Here is a 25236-nt window from a genome sequence, read left to right on the forward strand (position 1 = left end):
CTGTGCCGTTTGATGCCAGTACAAGTTTTAAATGCATCTTATGTCTTGTTGGTCTATATCAACTTTCTTGAGAATCTGCATTAACTTGTAGTGTTGGACACGATCAAACGCTTTTTGGTAATCTAAAAAGCATAGGAACACATCCTTCTTCTGATCGTAACAATTTTGGACCAGCACCTGTGTTGCTACTATTGCTTTTCGTGTTCCTAAACCTTGCCTAAACCCGAACTGGGAGTCACTGATGTCCCATTCACATTTTTTGTATAATCTTTGATGTAATATTTTTAAGAATATCTTTAAAGTGTGACTCATCAGGCTAATGAGTCTGTGATCCTCACATCTTTTTGCATTGACTTTCTTTGGCAGGGGAATAAAAGTAGAGCGTAACCACTGTTGAGGATAGCAGCCAGTTTCATAAATTAAGTTAAATATTTTGTGTAGTGCTGAAATTCCCCTTTCATCCAGTAATTTGAGTATTTCTGACGGGATTTCATCTGGTCCAGGTGCCTTATTGTTTTTTGAATTTAATATTGCCTTTTCTAGATAGAAGAATAGTTTGGGTTAAATTTAGTATATTTAGATCTTGAGAAGTCGTACGACACAGTCCCTAGACAAAAGCTATGAGAAAGACATCGTTTTCTGAGAAATACGTAAAGTTTGTGCAGGATATGTTTGAGGGAGCGCACACCACACTAAGTACTTGTGTCGGATTGACTGAAAGTTTTCCAGTAACGGTTGGTTTGCATCAAGGCTCTTCACTGATTCCCTACCTGTTTAACCTTGTTATGGATGTACTGACAGAGAAAGTAAAAGATGGGACTTCTTGGTTAATGCTCTTCACTGATGATATCGTATTAGAATAGGACAGCCAAGATATGTTGGGGGAGAAGTTGGAGGGTTGAAGAAGGGCTATTAGAGAGGGAGGACTTAAGATTAGCAGGTCGGAAACGAAGTATATGTGCTTAGGAGATAAAAGAATGGTTGAGGACATAGAATTGCTTGGAGAAAACTAGGACAAGTATGAGAATTTAAATACCTTGGTTCCTACATAACGGAAAATGGCACTCTAGATCGAGAAGTTCCCCACAGGATACAGGCTGGATGGTTCAACTGTAAGCAAATGAGTGGGATACTTTGTGATCGAAAAATCGTGGAAGGACTGAAGGGAAAAATCTATAAGAGTGTGGTGAGACCTACGTTGATGTACTACCGTGAAGTGTGCCTGTAAACAAGATTCAGGAAAAGAAGTTAGAGGTAGCAAAAATAAAGATGTTACGATGGATGTTGGGTAAGACTAGAAGAGACAGGATCAGTAACGACTTCATTAGGGAAAGAGCCAGGTGACTACAGTCTCAGAAAATATTCAAGAAGAAAGACTGCAATGATTTGGTTGTGTCAGAAGTAGAAATGAAAACTATATGGGACGGAGGATAGAGCTGCTGGAAGTTGATGGAAGAAGAGGTAGAGGAAAACCAAGGAGAAGATAGAAGGACTGCGTGGCAGAGGACTTAAGAGAGAAAGGTTTAGGTCAAGATGACCCAATGGACAGAAATGAGTGGCGACGAAAAGTAAGGAATAGCAACCTCTAAAAAGGGAAAAGCTAAGGACGAAGAAGAAGACAAAATTATGAAAATATTTCAGAAAATGTAAGTACTTTATTAATAAGTGAATTCTTTGGCAGATTGTAAATATATTTTTTACACGTTCACGACGGCATTAAATTTGTCAGTAACATTTATTGACGTTACCAGATCCCTGTATCTGGTAACATTGTCTACTGTTCGGACGATACCAGACCTATGGGTCTGGTAAACATATCTATAAATAAATGGTTTCTGTGACTTTGTATTTGAAATTACCTTGAATCTAACACTGCCATCTCATAGTAAACACTCTAATCCATTTCTGGCAGACATAGCACCAGATTCCGATGTCCGGTAAAGTATTTACGGTATATAAAAAATATACTGATACTTATGTGGCAATTTGAAATATTTTACTTTTAAAAAAATAAATAAAATGATCAATTTTTATTTGGAAGTAATATTAAAGTGTTCAAAAATATATAATAATTAAAATAGTAATTAATAATTAGATATGTCTATCATTAAAACAAGTTAAGCACAAAGCCGGTTTCTTTTCGCAATTTTCACAAAAAGTGTTTACTTTGGTCACCTTCTTGTCAGCTTCCTTACTTTTCATAGTCTGTCTCAACTTCTTGTAACAATCAACGCAATTTCGTCTACGTTTTCTACCAGGACCTTATTCTCGTTGCAGACAATGTTTTCGTTTTGATAAGTTGGTTTCAGAAATACACTCATTTTGATTTGAAAGTTGTAATGCTAACTGTTCACGAAATGTTAGCATTGGTATCTTTTTTTCGATGTTTGTTTTATTATAGATAATCCAGCTGTTGATTATTGTAGCACCAAAGATTAGTTCGAAGACTACCTTACGATACCACTTAAGACCTTTTCGTAAGGAAGAATAATAAGCTGCCATTTGGTCACTGTAATCTACACCTTTTTTTAGCTTTGTTGTAGTCTTGGATAACTTGCGGTTTAAAAATATATTCCACTGGTTCCTCCCTTGGTTTTGATCTCTTTTTCTTGCCCGTAGTGCAGAAATTTAGGGTATGCTCAGGTTTACTGGATAACATTAATACCGATCTCTTGTCTTGCCAACGGATTACCTTTATATTGTCCTTATTTTTGATGCCAATTATTTCATTTTTCTTTAGTTTCTTTTGAACTATTCCCTTTGGAATACCTTTCCGATTGCTTCTACAGTCCCACAATAAAAAGTTTGGCGATCTAATAGATCTTTTGCAAGAGGAATGCCCGAATAAAAGTTATCAGCATATAAAGTTCGTCGGGCATCTAACAAGCTATTCATTAAGGTCGGCACAACTTTCTGAGAATGGCTTTTGTTTATCATATTGTTTTCTTTTCCACAGTAAACCATCACTTTATATGTATATCCACTGATGGTACATAGTTTATATAATTTAACGCCATATTTATGGCGTTTGTGTTTTATATATTGCCGCATACTCAAACGACCACGCCATGGTATCATACTTTCGTCTATGACTACATTCCGTCCTGGAGTCATGATTTTCATAAATCAGTCATTAAGTAAGTCTAAAACATGTCTGATTTTGTATAATTTATCGTTGCTTTCTAGTATACCGTCGTTATTTTGAAAATGTAGATACCGTAGAATTAACAAAAATCTGTCCCTAGTCATAACTGAGGAGATAAACTTATTGTTATAAAGGTAATTTTTTGACCAATATAATCGAATATTAGGCACCTTCACGAATCCCATGCAGATCACGATACCAAAGAATTTTTTAATTTCTTCTTTATTAGTCGGAACCCACTTACTGTTAGATTTTTGTTTGATACTATGTACACCAATTTCTTGTTCTGCATATCTATTGGTTTCTTGAACAATTAATTCCAAAATTTCATCTGTGACAAATAGACAAAAAATATCCAACGGGCTCATATTTTCACATTGAATATTTATTTTAGAATCTGTAGGCTATTCATCAAAATCTAATTTATCTGTTTCCTGAATGTCAGTCCATACATCTTCCTCAACATCACCTAAAAATAAAGATAATGAGAATCAAATTATAAGATTCATTTTTCTTCTTACCAATTTCTTTTTCCGATTCATAATTATCAGTTTCTATATCACTGGATACTTCTTCGTTCAAATATATGGATTCGTCCTCATCAGAATTGTCGCTATCTTCACTAGGAATGTATTCAGGATCTTCATCAGACAAGTTTTCAAATGGATCACAATCAGATTCACTTTCAGTTTGTATCCAAGCATTTTGGTGCTTGTTTAGCACCATTTTAACCATTTTTTCGCCTCTAGACGAGATTTTTATGAATTTTAATAGAAAAACAACAGACTTGTACAATGTTTACTATAACACTAATAACCAGATACGGAGTTCTGGTAAATCCCATAGCGTAAAAAATTTCTTTGTGGGACGTTACCAGGTGCTGGCATCTGGTAACTTAAAACAGAACTAAAATACAAAGCACATCATGACGATTCCGTACGTACCTATATCATAATATTTAGTTCATAATTAGCCATTTTATCGTTGTCGGCGCTAGCGCAAGATCTCCAAATTTCAGTGCCGGTGGAACGTAAAGTTTATACCAGACCCATGTATCTGGTAGCGGCGTGAACGTGTTAATAAAAGCAAATTATTGTGTACTAGGTTCAAAAAACAGAAATATAAAATTAAACACAAAAAACAGATATGTAGGAAATGATGACAGTGACACCAGATGTGTGTCTATGCTTTGATAGATTTTTCACTTCGTTTAACCTACTAAACACCCTAAATTTTCAATGTTTAGGAACTTATATTGCCAATCGGGTAAACGTAGCCAACTGCCAAATTTGAAAATAACAAAATTTTAAGGGGTGATATGGAGTTTTTATTTTCGTCCGAAGGAATTTTAGCGACTAAATAGAACGATACGAAAGAAGTCCAATTGTCACAGTAGAACTATTGCAATTATCAACAGAAAGCTCAAAACTGGAGAAACAGCTGAGTTCACTTGTCCAGAAGCAATTATTTTTTACAATAATTTTATCGGAGGAGTAGATCTCGCCGATCGAAACGTTAGCACATATATGGAAAATCTGCGAAATGGTGGAGAAAAGTTCTTTATAGATTAGTTATGTACGCTACAAGGATTTGCATAAAAGAAGTGTATAACAAGATACATAATATAAAATTTTCTGGTGCCACTAAGTAGAACAGCTAATTGAATTAGAAAGATCAAAAACAAATTTAAAGAAACGAATAAGTGGCGACAGAAACAGATGATCAATGTTGGAGACCATTTCTCACAACAAATACCTACTAGGAGAAGGTGCTTTAGATGTTCACAAAATAAATCAGAAACTTGAACTACGACTATTTGTACTCTATTCAAAAATTGTTTTTTACCACATCATTCATAAGAGTTTTTTGTGTGTTTTTTAATTTTGAACATATGTTTGATTCTTTATTGATGGGATTTATTTATCCCACCATTCAACACTAATGGGACATATATGTCCCATGCCCTTTCTAAGGATACAAGGGCACGCAACAATGTATAAAAAATAAATCGCTTTCTTAGGTCTCTAAGTATCAACGAATATCATTAAAGTCAGTTTAAACAGTTTTATTTAGCTAAAATAAAATCAGTAATGAAAGGGTTAAAGTATCTATAATGGCTAAAGTATCTATAGAAAAAAATTAATTTCATAACCTGCGTCACTTAGATTTTTTCTCGATAGCCCATAATAAAACCATCATAAGCTACAAAAAAATGATTTTGTACTATTTTAAATACACTATATTGCCCAATTTAATTACAATTGTAAAGAAATTGGCTAAAAGAACAACAAGGCTTCCGGAAGAACCGCAGCACAATAAACGCAATTTTTATTATCAGATAAATAATAGAGAAGTCTATTGAATATGGAAAACCAGCATACATGTGCTTTGTAGATTTAAAAAGTGCTTTTGACAGGGTGAAGCGAAATGACATCATAAATTTATTACAAGCTGAACAAATAGACCATCAGATAATAAGGACAATTAATGAAATTAACAAGAACAACAAGACCAGAGTTATAATGCCAACAGGGGAAACAGAATGCATAGAACTAAAAGGAGGAATCCGCCAAGGAGACTCGCTCAGCCCATTGTTATTCAATATGATGATGAATCAAATAATTTACGAAGTAAGAAAACACGGAGACACGGATACCACATGGGAGCGCATAAAATCATGATACTATGCTATGCCGATGATGCAGTACTAATTGCTGATAACGAAGATGACCTACAAAGGCAGCTCCACACCTTCAATATCACAGCAAACAAACTTAATATAAGAATATCAGTAGAAAAAACGATTAGTAAAGACCCGCGTAGATGCAAACTAGAAATAGACGGCAAAATTGTAGAACAAGTAATGACATTCATTTACCTAGGAGTAGAGATCATTAGTGACAGGGATATAAGAACAGAGACCACAAGGCAAGCATCAAAAGCGGCAAGAGTAAGTGGTTGCCTCCGAGAAACCATATGGAGAAGCAAATATCTGACCACGGAAAGCAAAATGAAAGTATACAAGACAACAGTAAGACCAATCCTAACATATGCAGCGGAGACAAGGACCGATACAAGAAAGACTAAACAACAAATCAACAATATCGAAATGAAAGTATTAAGATCAATAGCGGGCATATCATTAAGAGACAGATAAACCAACAGAAGTATACGCGAACAATGCAAAATTCAAAATATTAACAGGTGGATAAAAACAAGAAAAAAAAAACAGTAAACCGAATGGGACCAGATAGATTAGCGAACATCTGTAAAAACAACAAGTCATATAGCAGAAGACCCGTTGGAAGGCCGCCAAGAAGGTGGAAAGACAATGTAGAGTCAACAACGACTGAAACAGAATAAGAGGCAGACAAACAGGAGTAATCCTAGTCGCGCGAAGAAGAAGAAGAAGAAATTGGACAATGAAAAGCTGGAAACATATGGAAAGGTTTTTTCTTTAACAGGAAGAGGAGAACGAATAAATCATTATAGATTCATGGATATTCTTATGAGAAAGAAATCGTAGAAATAGATAAGATTAGCTTTTAAAATCTTAATGCGAATAGATTTGTTTCTGAAAACCCAAGAAGATTGGAATACAAAACTTTATTTATAAAACTCTGGTTTAATTTTTAGTTGGCTATATTATTCTTTTGATTTGACAAAAAGATCTATGTTTATATAATTAAATATATTTTTAAGTCAAATGTTTTGAAAATCCGGTAACATTCCTAAGATATTGAACGCTTGGCAACGCTGAGAAGTAAAATCGCGCCAAAGCCAAACAATAACAACCAGTTTGAATAACTGTTTAGTTTGAGCACTACCCGATTGATGACGCTAGCTAACGGACGGGAGTGCAGCAGAATGTTGGTAATCTAGGAAGCTTGAACTATATTTTTAAATCTTAAGAGAGGACGCTATACGTAGTTGCTTATATAAGAAGGTATCTATAATGCAAAGTGACTTCCACATTCTATATTTTACAACCATTTTTTCTTAAATTTTTTATATTGTAAAAAATAATACAGGTGTAATACATATAACCGAATATAAGAAAGACTTTAGATAAAGAGATTACGTATTAAAGAAATCTGTCTAACTTTTACTGGTAAATAATTTTAAGAACTGATACATCAACATCACAATGAGAAAAAATTGATATTCAATTTCAATAAGGATGGGTAATTTGCAAGTATCAATATCTATAGTAAAAAATAATAGTGATAGATTTAACAAAATATATTTTGTTGTTATAGAACTAATTTTAAAAAAAGAAAAACAATATTTAACAGTAAGAAACAATGTAAAATATCCCTTCTGAAGAAGCTAATGTTACAGTCAAACAAAAAAGTTTATATAACGAACAAGGAAAAAGAGCAAAAGTAGCAAAAAGCAGACCAATCTTTCATTGATACTATGTTTCCAACGTTTTTAACAACTAAACAAAAAGCAAGGAATACAGATACATCTATAAAGTATGATATGGTAAGAAGTGGCACCAAATAAAACCGATATTAAGGATATTGTCGTTACTAATCTGTATAATAGTTATAAAATTAGTACATAGGTGGCGATAGTTTTCTTACTTTCCGATAAATGCATAGTAAATAAAAAATTTCTCTGTTATGTATTTTTTTTATTTGGATATAGTAATAATTTTGAATAATATATTATTTTTTTATAGATATAAAACTCAGGGAAAATAAGTGAAGCCAATTTTTTAAAGTTTAGTGCGTAGATTGTCCACTAGGCTAAGTCAAAAAATAAGGGGGCAAAAAAATGTGAACATGTTTGAAATTTCACTTGTTTTCATGAAATTTTGTGGATGTAATGATTTTTTATAATTTAAAAAATAAAATAATCGAAAAATAGTGTTTTTTACTTATACGAACTAATACTTTAAATTATAATTAGATAACACTTAGTTTTATACGAACATAGGAACATGTTTTTGTGCCTCTATGAAGTGTGTTCGTAAGTATATATTATATACTTACGAACACTTGTTAACTTGTTAACCTTTTATCGATTGACTTCTATTTCGTGTCTTAATTCAGGCACGTTGTTGTGTTGATTATTATTTTCCTTTTCCTTAAATAGTACGGTTAAGTATATCTGCCACTCGTTTACTATACTCTGTTTTTTAACCAGGAGGAGTAAACTAAAAAGACAGATTCACACCCAAGAAAGTTACTAGAAAAGTCACCAAATACATCTTCTTTTTTTGTTGATTATCTCGGCCTTGCGGTAATCCAGTAATCAGTATCGGACACCTTCACACGTTGATTCTAACATAACTTTGATTGTTTATGTTTGAATAATAATGTTTCGAATTAACTTCCAATATATATTATTTAGTATTTCTAATTACAATAAAAAAATGTTGGACTGTTATGAAGAAGTTGAAGAATTTTTAGAGTTTATTTATCACATTGTAGAAGAAAATCGTCCGGAACGTATACGAAAGCGATATATTCGTGATAAAATGGTATCTAAAATCCAATGGAATTTTACAATAATATTACTGTTCCAGTCTGCTTATATTCTAATACAAGCTAAAGTAATGTGCTAATAAAATTAGCACATTACTTTAGTAAGTCTTGATTTTAACAATAACTATTCTGCAAAACTAACCTGTTGCCTGTTTTATTTTTGCTACCGTGGCTGTTATTTTTATTCCAGAATTATCAATTTTGATTTGTTTATACATGGTTATAATGTTGTTTATGAAACAATGTAACATTGTTTCTCATTTGAAGATAAATGACCCAAATCTACACGACGTTTTTTAAGTGGAGAGGAATAATTACCACTAGTACTTGGCATCGAATCCATATTTTTATCTTAATAAGACTAATATATCGCTAAATAGTTCTGAAAAGAACTGTTTTTTATATAAATACAAACGAAATATCCAAAAATGTAAGGAATAACGCAGACAACACAAAAAATTGTCGATATAAATTTTGAATTTTAAAATTTCAGTGTCAAAATATCATAATTTAGTGGAGTAAACTTGCCTGCGGTTGGACCAATTACAAACAAGCATTACGGCGCGGAAAATTTGAATTACTCCTTCTGGTTAAAAAACAGACCATAGTATGTTAATATTTTCCTTTAATTATGCCATTTTTTAAGTTGAAACCTTATAAATTTCGATAGTTGTTTTTGTACACCATAGAAGTCACTTTCCATTTCTTTTTGTAGTTAAAATTTGATTCTCGAAGCGTGAACATGAACAGTCATTCAAAGCGCTAGAGAACTTCCTTATTGTAAAACTACCTAATAATTATCTTATCAGCATCAAAAAATTGTTAAAGTGAAACGTAACAAAAACTAAGTGATTAGTGAAACAAACAAAAGAAATATGTTCCCTTCGGAGAACATATTAGGATTTGATAATAATGGCCCAATTAATTTATCAACAAATGAATACTATACAGGATGTCCTAACAATAAATAACCAGAACCAGTCAAACCAAACAGCAGTAAAACCGCAAGTACCATTTTTGTATTTTAATCAAACACCATCCAACCAGATAACAAATCAAATGTCATGACTAAACCAAATACCTATTCCAACCCAAATAGCTATACCAAACCAAGTACAATTTCCTAGCCAATCAACTGTACCAAATATTCAAAACACTCAAAACCCTATTCAGTCCCAATACATAACAGTATCCACAAACCCTCAATGCTCACTCTCATCATCACAAAATATCAATAACTACACGGACATTTATAGCGACATAGAACTTAACGAGACAGAAAACGAAAATAAACATCCTTGGCAAGAAGTTGGCAATAAGAGAAAAAGGGTGAAAAGACAAACAACTTCAGAAATTCCCAACAAAATCCATACACAAAACAGATTTTTGATTCCCTCTTAAAAGAAAATCTAGATGAACAAACAGACCATTTATCAAATACACAAAATACAAATATAACCAAAAAAGATCCCTCACCGCCACCAATCTATATTTATGAAGTCACTGACTATAGTGCTATGATAGCAAACCTTTCAACTGCAACTGCAGCAGAAACCTATTACACCAAAACCATTTTAAATAATACAGTAAAAATTAACCCTACAAACTCAGACACCTACAGGACCCTCATACAGCACCTTAGAAAAGAAAACATTGTACATAACACTTACCAACCGAAACAAGAGAGGGTCTATAGAGTTGTTATAAGAGGATTACACCATTCAATACCCACAGGAGATATCTCGCATGAATTAAATAATAAGGGTTTTAACCTGCAATTCCTACGAAACTGCATAATAACAGTAGAACCACCTAGAATAAAAAATACAATAGTACAATGCACAAGGTGTCAAAAACACGGGCACTCAAAAAGTTACTGCCTGAGGCCATTCGCCTGTGTTAAATGCGGTGGATCACATGACACAAAAACCTACAAGAAAAGCACGCGACACACCAGCAACATGTGCCTTATGTAATGGCAATCATACAACAAACTAAAGGATGTGCTATATATAAAGACCTAATCAATTCGAACAACAAAAATATAACAAGCAGCATTCCTATATCTAGAGTTTCAAGCTTAAATAATAATTACACTAATGCTCACCACATACACCAATCACATGTAACATATGCTCAAGTTGCAGCAACTAATACTTCTTCACAAGACAAAAACAATAATTCAGACATTTCAAATAAACTTAAAGAATTCCTCAACGAATTTAAAAATATGTTTGCACAATTGATAAACCAAAACAGCATGATACTAAGCATGCTTACAACAGTGATAAATAGAACGACGTAATGGCTAACTCACTTAGAATAGCAGAGTGGAACGCTAATGGTCTAACAAACCATGTGCAAGAAATTATACTATTTCTAAAATTAAACAAAATAGACTTCCTACTTATATCTGAGAGTCACACAACTGAGAGGTCTTTTATAAAAATTCCACACTACTCTGTCTATTACGCAAACCATCCAGATGGAACAGCCCATGCTGGTTCAGTTGTAATAATTCGTACAGCTATAAAACACTACGAACTTGCTCCATATACCAACAAAATTCAAAGTACTATCATAAAAGTACATGTGCTCACCTTCCCATTAACAATAGCTTCTATCTACCGCCCACGACGCCATACCATCAATCTGGAGGAATACAGAGAGTTTTTTGAACAACTTGGCTCACATTTCCTAATGGCAGGGGACTGGAAGGCAAAACATACAACCTGGGGAGCAAGACTGATATCTCCAAAAGGCAGAAATCTATTAAAGATCATACAAGATAATAACCTGAAATACCTAACATCTGGTACCCCCACATACTGGCACACTGATAACAACAACATTCCTGATCTGTTAGACTTTGCTATAACTAAGGGAATACCTGAAATACACAGCGACATCACCCCCAGTTTTGATCTACATTCGGACCACAGTCCCATCTTGATTACCTTAAGTACCAATATAATTTGGAAAACTCTTGCACCAAGGCTATGTTCCAGTAACACGAATTGGGTTCAATTCAAAGAAGAAATCAATGAAAAAATATCTCTTGACATTCGATTTAAACACAAAAACGATATTGAAGAAGCTGTAAAATATCTAACGGAACAAATACAACAGGCCGCTTGGAAAGCTACTCCTGTAAAGGAAAAAACCATTGATGAAAGGTATAGTATACCCCTCCACATTAGAACACTAGTAGAAGAGAGCAGAAGAGCCCGTCGCATATGGCAAAGAACAAGAAACGCGATAGATAAAACAAATCTAAACAGGCTCACACACAGACTTCATTCCGCTATCCAAACAGCCAAAAACGAATCCTTTGAAAGTTATGTCACAAACCTTTCTCTTGATGACAACTCTCTTTGGAGAGCCACAATAAATTCTTAAGGCCGGTAGTAATGAAATCACCAATTAGGGAAAATGATGGAACCTGGGCTCGATCAGATATAGAAAAATCCAACAGATTTGCAGAACATCTATCAACCGTCATCTCCACCCCACAGGCCAACGATATTAACGACGAGAAAATTAGAGACTTCCTTAATGCACCCTGTCAGCTATCATTACCACTAAAATACTTCTCACCAAACGAAGTCCGTAACGAAATAAACCTGCTTAACCCTCATAAAGCTCCAGGATTTGACCTTATAACTGACGAAATCTTAAAAAAAACTCCCAAGAAAAGGTGTCGTCTTAATAACCATTATTTTTAAAAGCCTCCTGAGACTATGCTTTTTTCCAGTGCAATGGAAGTATGCACAAATTATAACGATACCTAAACCTGGTAAACCTCTAACTAAAGCCAGTTCGTACAGACCAATAAGTCTCCTTCCGACTTTATCAAAAGTCTTCGAAAGGTTAATCCTTAACAGAATAGAAACAATAATACCTATAGAAAACCTTATCCCAGATCATCAGTTTGGTTTTCGCTCAAATCACTCAACCATACAACAGTGCCAAGATTAGTCAACAAAATAAAAGAGAGCCTAGAAGGGAAACAAATCTGTCTATCAGCATTCCTCGATATACAGAAAGCATTTGATAGAGTGTGGCACGAGGGTCTTCTCTTTAAAATAAAAACTCCAGCTAACTGACCAAATCTACCTCTTCCTTAAATCATACTTGTCCGACAGATACTTCTAAGTTAAATACGAAGGTGCTCTATCCAACTACCACCAAATAAAATCCGGTGTACCTCAAGGCAGTGTACTTGGCCCATTCCTTTATCAAATCTTCACCGCTGATATTCCTATTAGCGAAAATACACTAATGGCAACATTTGCGGATGACACTGGTATACTAACATCAGACATCAATGAAATATTAGCATTTAACAAATTGCAAAATCATCTCAATGAACTAGAAGACTGGCTTAAATGCTGGAAAATAAACGTCAACACAAACAAGTCTTGTCAAGTAAATTTCACAAATCGACGAATTAGATGTCCACAATTCATGCAGACCTCAACATCCCCTTCATCAATGATGTGATTGCCGACCACTCCAGAAGATACATGAATCGCGGCGCAGACCACCCAAACTATCTCATAGACGAATTATTCAACCCCCCACTGGTTGACAGACGTCTAAAAAGACTTTGGCCAGAAGATCTAGCTGCTAGGTAAATTCCAGAGAGTTGTTAATGGACGACACCTGCCACAAGCCAAGAACATACATCATATTTACTTATTACTGTATTGAAGTAGATTGTAAATTAGCAATAAATAAATAAATAAAAAAAAATTTCTTTTTGTAAACTACTCCTTGTTCAAATGTTCATTTTTGTTCTTCTAGCATCTTCTCCAGATCCTTGAGTATTTGATCTTTTATACTTTAGGAGGCCTCTAGTTTTTACTTACATTTCCCTTTTATTTCTTTTTTAAACCATGGTGTTTTTTTGTTTTTTTTTTGTTATCTTGTGTCGACTATGACTATAAGTTTTCCTAAAACTTAGATGGCTGCATACTCAATGCTGTTTTGGATTCTATTTTTTTTTATACAACAAAATACATGTTAAAACATCAATACTATACAAAAGTACAATTTTATTATTCATTTCAAAGTGTAAAAACAAACCAAAGAAAAAATATTACAATACATTCATTACAGCCTTTTTTTAATCTAGCATATGCCATTTAATAGTTTGGGCGATTCAAAGTGGTACTACTACTGTTTGACGGATCTCCCCTAAATACATGGTTAACGACATCGGTACTAAGATATGGTAGGTCTTCTACTTTTAGTAGTCCTTTAGGTAAATATCCAACAAGGTTCTTAACGTGTTCTTGTAACATTCTTATTCGTTCTTCTTCGATGACTCTCCTCCTGTAATAACAAAAAGTAATTGTAACAACTGCTTTTTTTATACACTACCGAGCATAAAATTAGGGTCACCCCAATTATTTGAAATATAAGTAAATAATGATCAAAAAATGGATTATGCTAATTCTCAAGTGAATGAAGATTGTAATTAAATCTTTATTTATAAGAACATTGTTTCTAAGAAATCTAAAATATGTAAGTCAGTTTAACCCCAGTGTGGGGTTAAACCGCAAATGCTTTCTAGATCCTATTTCTTAAGTTCTTAAGTGGATCAGTCTTTTTTGTTTATCTTATCTTCTTGACAATATCTCTCCATTTTTTCCTGTCTCTAGTTCTTCCTCTCCATTCTCTGACTCCTGCCCTTTGGAGGTCTTCTTTAACTTCTTGCAGCCACTTTGAACTCGGTCTTCCCTTCTCTTTCTTCCTCCTGGATTCCATTCTATCATTGCGTACGTCACTGCCTCATCGCCTGCTCGCCAAATGTGACCAAACCATCTAACTCTGCATTGCTTTGTTTTAGTTACGATGTCTTCCTTAAGTTCTTCCTTAATTTCTGCATTTGTTCTGCTTCTATATTCATTTTGCTCTGTTCTGATTGGTCCCAGTATGGATCTTATAATCTTTCTCTCTGCTATTCTTAAGTCTTCTTCATCTTTTTTAACCATGGTCATTGTTTCTCCTGCATATAATAATATTGGCCTAATTATGGTGTTATAAATGCTCATCTTACTTTTTTTTAGTCAGTGTTTTGCTTTTAAGTAATCTTTTGTTTGCAAAATAAGCTTTATTCGCTGCTAACATTTTTTCTTTTATTTCGGATTTCCTTTCTCCAGATTTACTTATTGTAACTCCTAGGTATTTGAAATATTCTACTTCTTCAAACTCAGAACTTCCTTATGATTGTATACGATGATTAAATAAGTATCTAAAATACACTGGTTTTTTTTGCCCAGCTCAAAAGTTAACAGTACTTAACAGTAGTAAAAACAAAGTCATTAAAGTTTATTCATTTAGCAAATTCCCATCTGTAAACATAAGCACGTGTTGATATTCGCCCTCTCATTCGTCAAGAGGCTATTAAATATAATTTATTGCCTTAAGCCAGACGGATTCTCATGTTACAGATCCAAACTTGCCACTCTATTTAAATTCAAATTGTAACGTGTTGCTTTTTTATTCATAATATTTAGTTTGTTATGTATCTCTCAGTTAATGAATATTTTATTTTAGCACATTTTCCTTCAATGGAACATTAAATTTTGCTCACAGTGATTAAATTTCAAGAAATTCTTACACTAATAGTTTCATAAGTAAATATTTTTAAAAATCATATAATATACCTCAGTACGACCCTGTTTGGCTTTTACGTGCTTTTGTTGACAGATGGGAATTTGTAAAACGAATTAGGTATAATTATTTCTGAGAACCATATACAACAGTGAATAAACAAAATCATGAAGATGATGGAGGAGCCCATCGCAAATAACATACCTGGCTTCAGCTTTCCTTTGTGCGTCTCGCTCGACTTCTATTAACAATTGGAATTCTTCTGCTTGCTTCTGTCTCCTTTCTTTCAGCATCTCCTCCACGTCTTTTCGTAGTTGTAACATCTTCATTCTTCTCTTTTGCATCGATAGCTGCTCTAGTCTGCTGTCTTCTGCCAGTTTGGCTACTAACTAAAAATAAAAATTATGACATCAGATCAATATTCACATTGGAACTTAAAATTATTTCAAACTTTTAGATCAATATAGCAATCATAGTTTGGATATCAACTGTGTACAGTTTTGTATTTTTTTGAAGTTATACTTCTATACGCGCGCTCCACGTTGGAAATTTGTATGGGAGTGAATCTGTGAAATCATTACATATGTAAGATATTGAGTAAGAGAGACAGAAGATATATTTTCTCTCTCTTCCTCTCTCGAATATAAAAATGTTCCTTTTGTATATATAATTTAATATTATATATTATATAAAGATATATATACATATAATATTATACATATAATAAAATATTTATTAATATTATTATTTATATGATATGTTTTGTATTATTTAATAAATTTTCATAATTATATTAGTCTTTTGTATTTCAAAATAATAATCTCAATAAATCACTGTATATTCCAGAACTGTCAATTTTAAAATATATTTGTCTCATGTCCTCGGTAGTATAGTAGTCAGTATCCCCGCCTGTCACGCGGGAGACCGGGGTTCGATTCCCAGTCGGGGAGGACTTTTTTATTAATATTATTACATTATTATCATTTTTAAATACTTATGAATATTGCATTTTAATTTGTCTTGTATTATTATATGAAATTATGTTGCACTGTATTGTAGTGTATTTTTTTATGTATATTATTGTCATTTTTAAATACTTATGAATATTGCAGTTTAATTTGTATTGTATTATTACATTAATAACAAAATAAACAATGAATTTTACTGCAGAGTATGTGTAAAAAAATTTTTGCATTCAACTCCTTTCATACATATATGAAAATAAAAATATACATTTTCATCAAAATATTGATTCAATCCTTCATTGTTAGTAAGTTGTTATTAATTCGGTTTCTCTTTCTGCTATGTCTTACCTACAGAATTACATATGTAATGATTGTGCAGATTGACTCCCAAATAAATTTGTAACGGCGAATGCGTGTATAGAAGTGTAACTTCCACCGGCAGTCCCACTGGACTGCCACACCCGTTTTTTGTTGATTTGGCTACCTCACCTTAATTTCCTTGATTATGATCTGATGATAAACGCTGATGCATCAGGTTTACAGCGCAGTTGGGGCGGTGTAACGTTTCGAAAAACCGATACGTTACATTTTGTATGTTTTACTAAATTTTGTGTTACCTAGTGGAGTAGTATGATTCTTACCAGCATATTTTTTGCTGTATAAGTTTATGAATGTCTGTATAAAATACCGTTAACCCTGGACCACCCAGCTACCTATTTTGACCAACTTGCCCGTTATGGGAATTGTTCGCTAATATTTAAACAACTAAATCCTCCAGGCACGCCGTAGTAATCACTTTAAATATATTGCAGAAGTACCGGAAACATCCCGTTAGGGGAGTTCTGATTATTTCGACCACCTAGAAACGATAGCTAACGTTACTTTTTTCCTGTAAATATTTTGTATAAAAAAGGCATACCTTTACAATTATTCATTTTATTTTTTGTTTCGCAAGCAAGACGTGAATGCCGATTCTATGTGTCTTCCTTCTTCTTTATGTGCCGTCTTCTACCGAAGGTTGGCGACCATCAAACGATAGGTTCCTTTGTCGTGTGCCGCATGTATTATGTACGCAGCTTCTGGTATTTGAAACCATTCGCTCAAGTTTTTCAGCCAGGATTTCTTCTTTCTGCCCAGAACTCTTCTACCTTCAATCTTGCCTTTCACGATAAGCTGTAGCAGACTGTACTTATCATTACGGAACACATGGCCCAGGTATGACGCTTTCCTCCTTTTAACAGTTGTTAACAATTCCACCTCTTTACCCATTCGTCTTAATACCTCTGTGTTGGTCACTCTGTCTGTCCAAGGTGTCTTCCAGACCCTTCTAAAAAGGGTGAGATTTTCATTTTTTTTGTACCCTTTGTTTCCCATTAAATTACGGTCCTAAGGCAAATACCACTTTCAACATAGTTCACCCAACCCTAGTATGGAAGCCCCTTGTTATCCAAGATTCGACTGGTGTTCAGCTTTAATTTGATTAAAAGATTATCTAAATTATTCTGAGAACATTCTTCTATTCTAAGCCTAGTCAAATTATGTTACTTTTGTCATCAAGTGCCCTAGTCTGTCGACCAATAGCACGCACTTGATGTGCATCGCCCCGCCTACCTCACTTCGGAGATTGTGTATAAATAATCGCACAATCTCTGAATGAGGATCAGTCGTTTGACCACGGCCTCACATAGAGCATCTCACCCTAGAGAACACTCTAGGGGCTCCCTGCTTTCGCAATTTAAGACTCTGTAGATAGTCTTCTTTGCTTTCTACAAGTTGTTTTATTTCAAACTACTACCACTATCTGCCTATTCTCCTTAACGTATTCGTGACTCTATCTACCCATGGAATCCTTAACAATTTTCTAAATGTCCACATTTCAAACTAATTATCATAAGGAAATAAAAAAACAACCTTTAATAAATAGTATACAGGTTGTCTCAATACTTCTAAAAATAAATTTACTTACTTGTTCTTTATATTTTCGATCTTCTTCGACCTGTTGTCTATACCTCTCCTGTCTTTCCTGCATCTGTTGTGCTAGGCACTGCTGAGTCTCCAACCTTATCCTAAGTTGTTTCTCGATGTCTGCTCTATGACGTTTTTCCACAATTTCTTTTTGCTCTTCTTCGTGTAGATCGGCGATGATTTCTTCGCGTTCCCGTTGTTTTTCCTAAAAAAAAAAAAACAAAACAAATTACGTTATTAACATTTTTGTATGTTCCATAAGCTTGAGCATTACATATAAAATTACACCGAGAATTTAAACCACGATTAAAAATTTGTAAAGACGCTAACGGTGAAATTCTACATGATAAAAGCTCAGTTCTTATCAGATGGGCACAACATTTCAGCGAACATCTAAATATAACATAGACAATCAACAAAATCTACAACGTCAACTACACAGTGAAGATCCAACATGGGAAGAAGTGTCAAATGCCATCCTAAAACTTAAAGACAATAAAGCCCCAGGAATCGATGAAATCTGTTCGGAAATATATAAAAAAGGTGGCTAAAGGGAATAATATGTCCGTTGCACAAAAAGGGTGATCAACTGGAGTGTAAGAACTATAGAGGCTTTACTCTATTAGCATCTGCGTATAAAATCTTCGGCAATGTATTGTTTGAACGACTTAAACATTTTACAAAGGATATTTTGGTCAATATCAATGCGGATTTACTGCTGGAAAGTCAACTACACATCAAATTCAAGCACATAGGCAGCTTTTAGAAAAGTCACTAGAATATAACAGATACACACCATCTCTTCGTCGACTTCAAAGCAGCGTATGACAGTGTGAAAAGAACTGCATTATATAATGCAATAATAAACTTTGGGATCCCGCCTAAGTTAGTTAAGTTGACCTAACTAACAATGCAAAACGTAAGCTCATGCGTTAGCGTTGAAGAAAAAAAAACTCTACGTTCTTTGACATTAATAATGGTCTAAGACAGGGGGACACGCTGGCGTGTCTCCTCTTTAATATTGCCTTGGAAAAGGCAATCAGACAATTAAATATTAGAATGAATGGAACTATTTTTAATAGATCGACGCAAATTCTCGCATTCGCTGACGATATAGTTATAGTGGGCAGAAGTATGAGAGACTATAAGATAAAAACATGGTTTGAGTGATTGAAAGCTTGCAGACGCGGCAAATGAATTAGAACTTGTGGTAAACGAGGAAAAAAAAACAAATATATGTTGGTTTCTAAAAACCACTAAAATATCCAACAGAGAATTCAAATTAACAACCATACCTTTGAGCAAGTCAAAGAATTCACATATCTTGGATCGCTAGTAAACGAAACAAACACGACAAGCGACGAAATAAAAAGACGAATAGCAATAGCGAACAGAACTGTTCACAATCTCCAGAAACATTTAAACAATAAAAATATAAAACGTGCAGTAAAGCTCAATATACACAAGACCTTGATATTTCTACTACTTTCAAATTCTACGTCGAATTTGAAAGTTTTCTGTTTTGTTCCTTTTCATTGAAAATGTATAGCAATTTAATCAGTTTAATGGTTCAGTTGCAGTTTAAGTGAGGTTCCAGAAGGTGAGGAACAAGAATCGTTGTTTCCATCCTCGTTTTGTTTCTCCCTGGTTGTCATCCCAGGCTTTTTGACAGTTTGGATCCAGTTCCCGACCCCAGACATTATGCAGAGTAAAATTTAGTGAAATTTAAGGTAACTTTTTGTGTTAAATTTTAAAGTCAAGATAGACATTTTTTAAAAATAATAATTGCTTTCATTATTTAAAAAGATAATTTTTAATTACAATATTTTTTTTATTTGCTACAGTTTATAACACAGGAACATTTGTAAGTTTTGTAGCAACAGAGTTTGTAGCTGAATAGGACATAATTATGTAAGTTTTTTCTTCTTTATTATTTTGGTATGAATCTCTGCAACTGATAATTTTTTGTGCCATCTGTATTTTTGTAACTGTTTGTGGTGACACAACAATAAAGGTTTGATTTATTTCTCTAAATCATTTTTGTCTTTTTATTTTAAAAAAGTCTCCTAACCATTTTTGTATTTTTAATAATTATTTAAATAGTTACAACTAGTTGTTGCAATCGTTATAATTTGGCACCTCGAAGCGGCGTTCATTTTAAATTGCTATAGGTCCTTCCTGTTGTTTGTTTTGTTCGTCCATTTGTTCCAGGAAATTCATGCCAGTACCCCTTTGTTTCATTTTTGTAGTTGCCCCAATCCAACCCCATTGCCATTCAACTTATCCACGACCCAGCTCTCCAAACAAATCCTGAGTGCCGTTTGCACAGTATCGTTTATTTTTCTTGCCCTATCTCCACCCCCAGTAGCTTCTGTCCCCAATTCTTAACATCACATAGGAATACCCGATGTGGTAGGCAAAATGTTTACGTTACAATATGCCCTAATAAAAAAATGCCCAAAAATATTTTTTACTTCAAGTTTGCAATAATTCATGCAGTAGAGGGTTAATAGTGTGAGGTAGGAATTTTTGTGTTATAGATTTTTCGACTATAAATCTGTCAATATACATATTAGTCATTTCTAAAAGTATTTTCTAGCAATTTAAAATTTTAAAATTTTTTAGAGGAACCTAGCGTTAAATTAAGAGTGTTTTAAATAAATAACTTACCATTTGTTCACACATTGCCCTTGCTATATCTTCAATAACTTTTTCTCTTTCTGCTTCTTTTTTGGCTTGTTGTACTTGCCTAAAATTGCAAAAATAAAACATATTCAGTATATATATATATATATATATATATATATATATATATATATATATATATATATATATATATATATATATATATATATATATATATATATATATATATATATATATATATTTTACGGTTACAACGCGAATATCGGATAATACTAGAAGTACCCGGATAGAGTTAGAGATGTTTTAGTTATACCAAGTTCTCAATGCTTGGTTATATCTGTTGGACAATAATTCTATAGTAGATAGTGGATCGTTTGCGAATTTAAGTATCGATATATAAAAAATTCTAAGAATAATATAACCCAACAACTAAAAACTGCAAATATATCAAGTAGCTAATAAAACTATCCAAAAAAGATCGCAAAACATGAAGACTAGAGTACCAAATATTATTAAAATACTTATTTTGTACTATGAAACTTAAAATTACCTTGCTTGCACGACAGCTGTTTTCGTCGTAAGATATTCCTCGATCTTTCGATTTTCTTCTTCGATTTCCTCCATTCTCTTTTTCTTCCAAAGATCTTGAGCATTTTTAAACGCCATCATCTCAGATCTGGTCTTTTTCATTCTGCAAAACTTTTCGTAAGCTTCTCGTTCATCTTCATCGTGTATTCTCTGAACTATATCGTCGATTAATTTCTTTTCTCTCAAATATTCTTCATATAAGTGCCGCTTCATTTTCTCCCTCATTATTAATTGCTCTTGAAGCTCCTGTTTGTATTGTGATTTTTTTACCATATCGTCTTGAAGTAATTGTTTTTGATATTCTTTTTGGTCTACCCAGGCTTGTCTCATTACTTTATGGGCTTCTGTTTCACGAATCTATGTAAAACAGACAAATTTAAAAAGTATCATTAATGAACTAAAAAAATAAGATATTTCATGATAATATGCACCTATATTATAGATAATTTATTTAATAACTTCAGCTCTACATTATTAAAACAATAACTAATATCGCACATACCAATATAACCATTGTACAAACTTACCACAGAAAATTCATTTTACGTGCCACCTATATACATGTTAAAATGACATAATTAAAGTCAAAATTCCTTGACCATAATAAACTATCAACGTTTTACATATTTACCTTTTGATTGATCCTTTCTGCCTGTTTTTGGGAAATCTGAGCAGCCAGTTCTTTATTAATATAAGCAGCTTTTAATTTTCTTTCAAGTTCTCGCAATTCACTTGAATTTTCTCTCAGTAACTGTCTACAAAGAAATAAATGATTGATAACAAATAGGCAGAAAACAATGTCCTTCTTAAGATAAAACAGAAGCGATGCTTATACCTTAAGATTCATAAAACCAAATCCTCTAACATTGCACAATTTTACCATTGTACTTGGTGACTCAAAATGCAACCAAACCAACAAAAATTTATTCATATACTACTGGACAGAAAACCAACATGGAAAAAGTGTGACTTAGGTCCTCTCATTATGGCTAAAGTATTCTCTATTTTGATGATGTTGATGAATTCCTGCTCTTTAGCACACATTGGTTAGAGATGTGTAATGTCAATGGGATTATGAGCACACTTCGGTAACACCACAACTCAAACTCTTCTAATTCGTTAAGATTTTTTTATTTTTGTTGTCCAAGTTTCACATTTGTAGTCCAAATCGGAACAACACAGCACTTTAATACTCTTGGATGTGTGGTCAATAACAGACTTCTACTGCACAATACAGAACGCCAGTTAATAAAGTTTTTCAGGCAAGTTCTATTCTGGTTGAAATTTCCTTGTCACTTTCAACCCTGCAATAAATCCAGCTATCCAGATATCTACAGTGTTCCACCCTTTCCAGGATTTTGAAATCTAATATTAGTACTGAGTCTTAAGAGATTCATTTTAGCTGACTTTTAAAATTATATTAATTTCTTTTGTAGCATACTTAAATTTTTTTAAAGAACAGTTTTTAAAGATTTAGTCCATAACTGATCTGGTTAGTACATAATAACCTGGAGAGTGTTTTATGAAACAACATAACAGTAGAGTATCTTCATACTTTTACATATCAATCTTAAAAGGCAAGTTATTAAGTCAGTCATAATAAAGAGATACCTAACAGTAAACGACAATGTAAACTAACTTTACTAAAGTAAACGACCAAGAGGAAGACCACAGATGAGATGGGTTGACGATATTAAAAGAATAGCCGGAACATATTGGAAATATGTTGCTCAGGATAGAGACTGATGGAAGGAGTTGGGAGAGGCCTATGTCCAAACATGAACGAATGAAGGCTAAGAAGAAGAAGAAGAAACAGTAAATAGATTCTGTCTAAGATTTTTCCAAGCCAATAGCACAAATAAATAGAAAACAAAGTTTGTACATTACCTCATTTTTGCTTCAGTAAATTCCTTTCTTTTTATTACATCAAGTTCTCTTGCCAACACATTTTCCTGATATGCTTTCTTCTCCTTGAAAGCATTCTCTTGCATTGCACTTTGAGCTTGAAGCTGCTCCTCCTGTTCTTTTCTGTGCAGGTTCATAAATCTGTCAAAATTTCTATAGGCATTCTTCTGTTCAATGTGATTTAGAATACTGGATTTATGATCCTCTAGATTGGGTCCAGATTCATCTTTCTTTTCCACAGTTTCTAATTTAGGCTTAAAGAATTTACTTTAAAATGTTTTATATGATACAAACTTTTGAAAATATATAACAATATATTTGACCTAATTGAAATATTACAATAGTAGATATATTGGGGCTACCTAGACTCTATAAACAAAACATACTGCATCAGGTATATTTCAAAGTTTTTTGATTGGAATATCTGTACCTACATTATCATTGCTCCAAATAATATCTTATAAAACTTCTATACACTCCAAAAACCCTTATAGATACAGCATAAAATACTTAGTTTTTAATTGAATCATCAGCTACTGTTTCTTTATTACTGTTCAGGTTAGTTTCTGAATTAAAATATCCTCCAGTTATGCTTTATACAATATTTACAATTAAAGACCATGCACCAATTAGAAAATTCTTTTCATATTAACCAAAGATAAAACATACAATGAGATCCAGTATTTGATAATATCAATTTGGCAGCTCAAAATTGTCAATTAGAGTGTCAGGTTTTTGTAGTTGTTCATATCCATTGAATAAATATTTGAAATTATAACCAAGCGTCTATATTCTTTGTTATAACTTTAAAAGAAGTAAATATTTTAGCCACATTTCTTAGCAAAGTATATTTTATAATGGGTTTTCAATATATGAGTAAAGCAGTGTTAGTACCTAATTTAGGTCTAAAACTAAGTTAATAGTGGTATATCATTAAAAAAACCAAACAATTTTCTGCTTACCTCAATTTTATAATACTGAACAGGAGTCTGTTTATTTTGGTTTTCCTCTAAAGGTAAATATCCTTCTTGTACTCTATTTTGGGGACTAACTGCATTATAATTATCCATTAGGCATAATCTAATATCATCCCCCATTTTTCTTAATATGATAATTAATTCCTTGGTAAAATTAATGAATTATTGAAGTTCCTTTCATTTTATGAGAAATTGTAAAACAAATAAATTTAAACAGAAACAAATACCATAGAACAGAATCTAAATTGAGTCAATGTCAATCAAAGCACATACCCCTTTAGTAACGTAAGTCCTATAGAACGATTTGGGAGAGACTTTCTAGCGCCAAATGCGGACGGGCCAAAACTAATTTCATTTGGAAGCAAATTTAAAATGCAGGTTCTGAATTGTAAGAAGCAAATAAAAAAATATATGCTCTGAATTTTAGGTAGCAAAATTCAAAAAGTATGCTTTTAATGAGAAATACATACAGTTACAAAATAAGAAATAAAAACTTTTTCTCTATCCAAAAATATAGTATACACTTATGCATTTTTATATATAAATGTATAACATAATATCAGACAGAAAGAGTATATTATGTATATTTATTATGGTACAGGAAAGTTTTTATTTATTATTTTATGACTATATCTATGTTCCATTATATTAACAAACCAAAGTCCTGAAAACAACAAAATAAAACACATATATCCTGACAATTGTTTATTTGTATAATTTTCTTTGGTAAAGTATTGGCAACAAATATCCTCCTCCTTCTCATTCCTTAAGCCCTTGTCAGGGTGTGGGTGGGGACACTCTAAATATTGTTAGCTTGCTGTCTCCATTGGCTGCGATCCTGTAGACGATGGACAACTTCATGGATGGAGATCTTCCTATTGATAAACACATATAGATACTTCTATAATGAGTAGCACTGGTTTGTTATT

At 33.0% G+C, this 25236-nt stretch overlaps 1 protein-coding gene across 1 annotated transcript; it reads right to left on the bottom strand.

The window, feature by feature from the left end:
* Window positions 1-13680: 13680 nt before the first annotated feature.
* LOC140440868 (meiosis-specific nuclear structural protein 1-like) lies at window positions 13681-24560 on the bottom strand. Its single transcript, XM_072531227.1, has 8 exons — window positions 24293-24560; window positions 23313-23584; window positions 22057-22180; window positions 21388-21782; window positions 20862-20940; window positions 18193-18396; window positions 15466-15650; window positions 13681-13977 (listed from the first exon to the last, which is right to left on the bottom strand). Exons 1-8 carry the CDS (start codon window positions 24425-24427, stop codon window positions 13788-13790), a joined length of 1584 nt encoding a protein of 527 aa, XP_072387328.1. The 5' UTR covers window positions 24428-24560; the 3' UTR covers window positions 13681-13787.
* Between the last annotated feature and the right edge of the window lie 676 nt (window positions 24561-25236).

This window comes from Diabrotica undecimpunctata, chromosome 5 (assembly GCF_040954645.1).
Source record: "Diabrotica undecimpunctata isolate CICGRU chromosome 5, icDiaUnde3, whole genome shotgun sequence".
Lineage (NCBI taxonomy): Eukaryota > Metazoa > Arthropoda > Insecta > Coleoptera > Chrysomelidae > Diabrotica > Diabrotica undecimpunctata.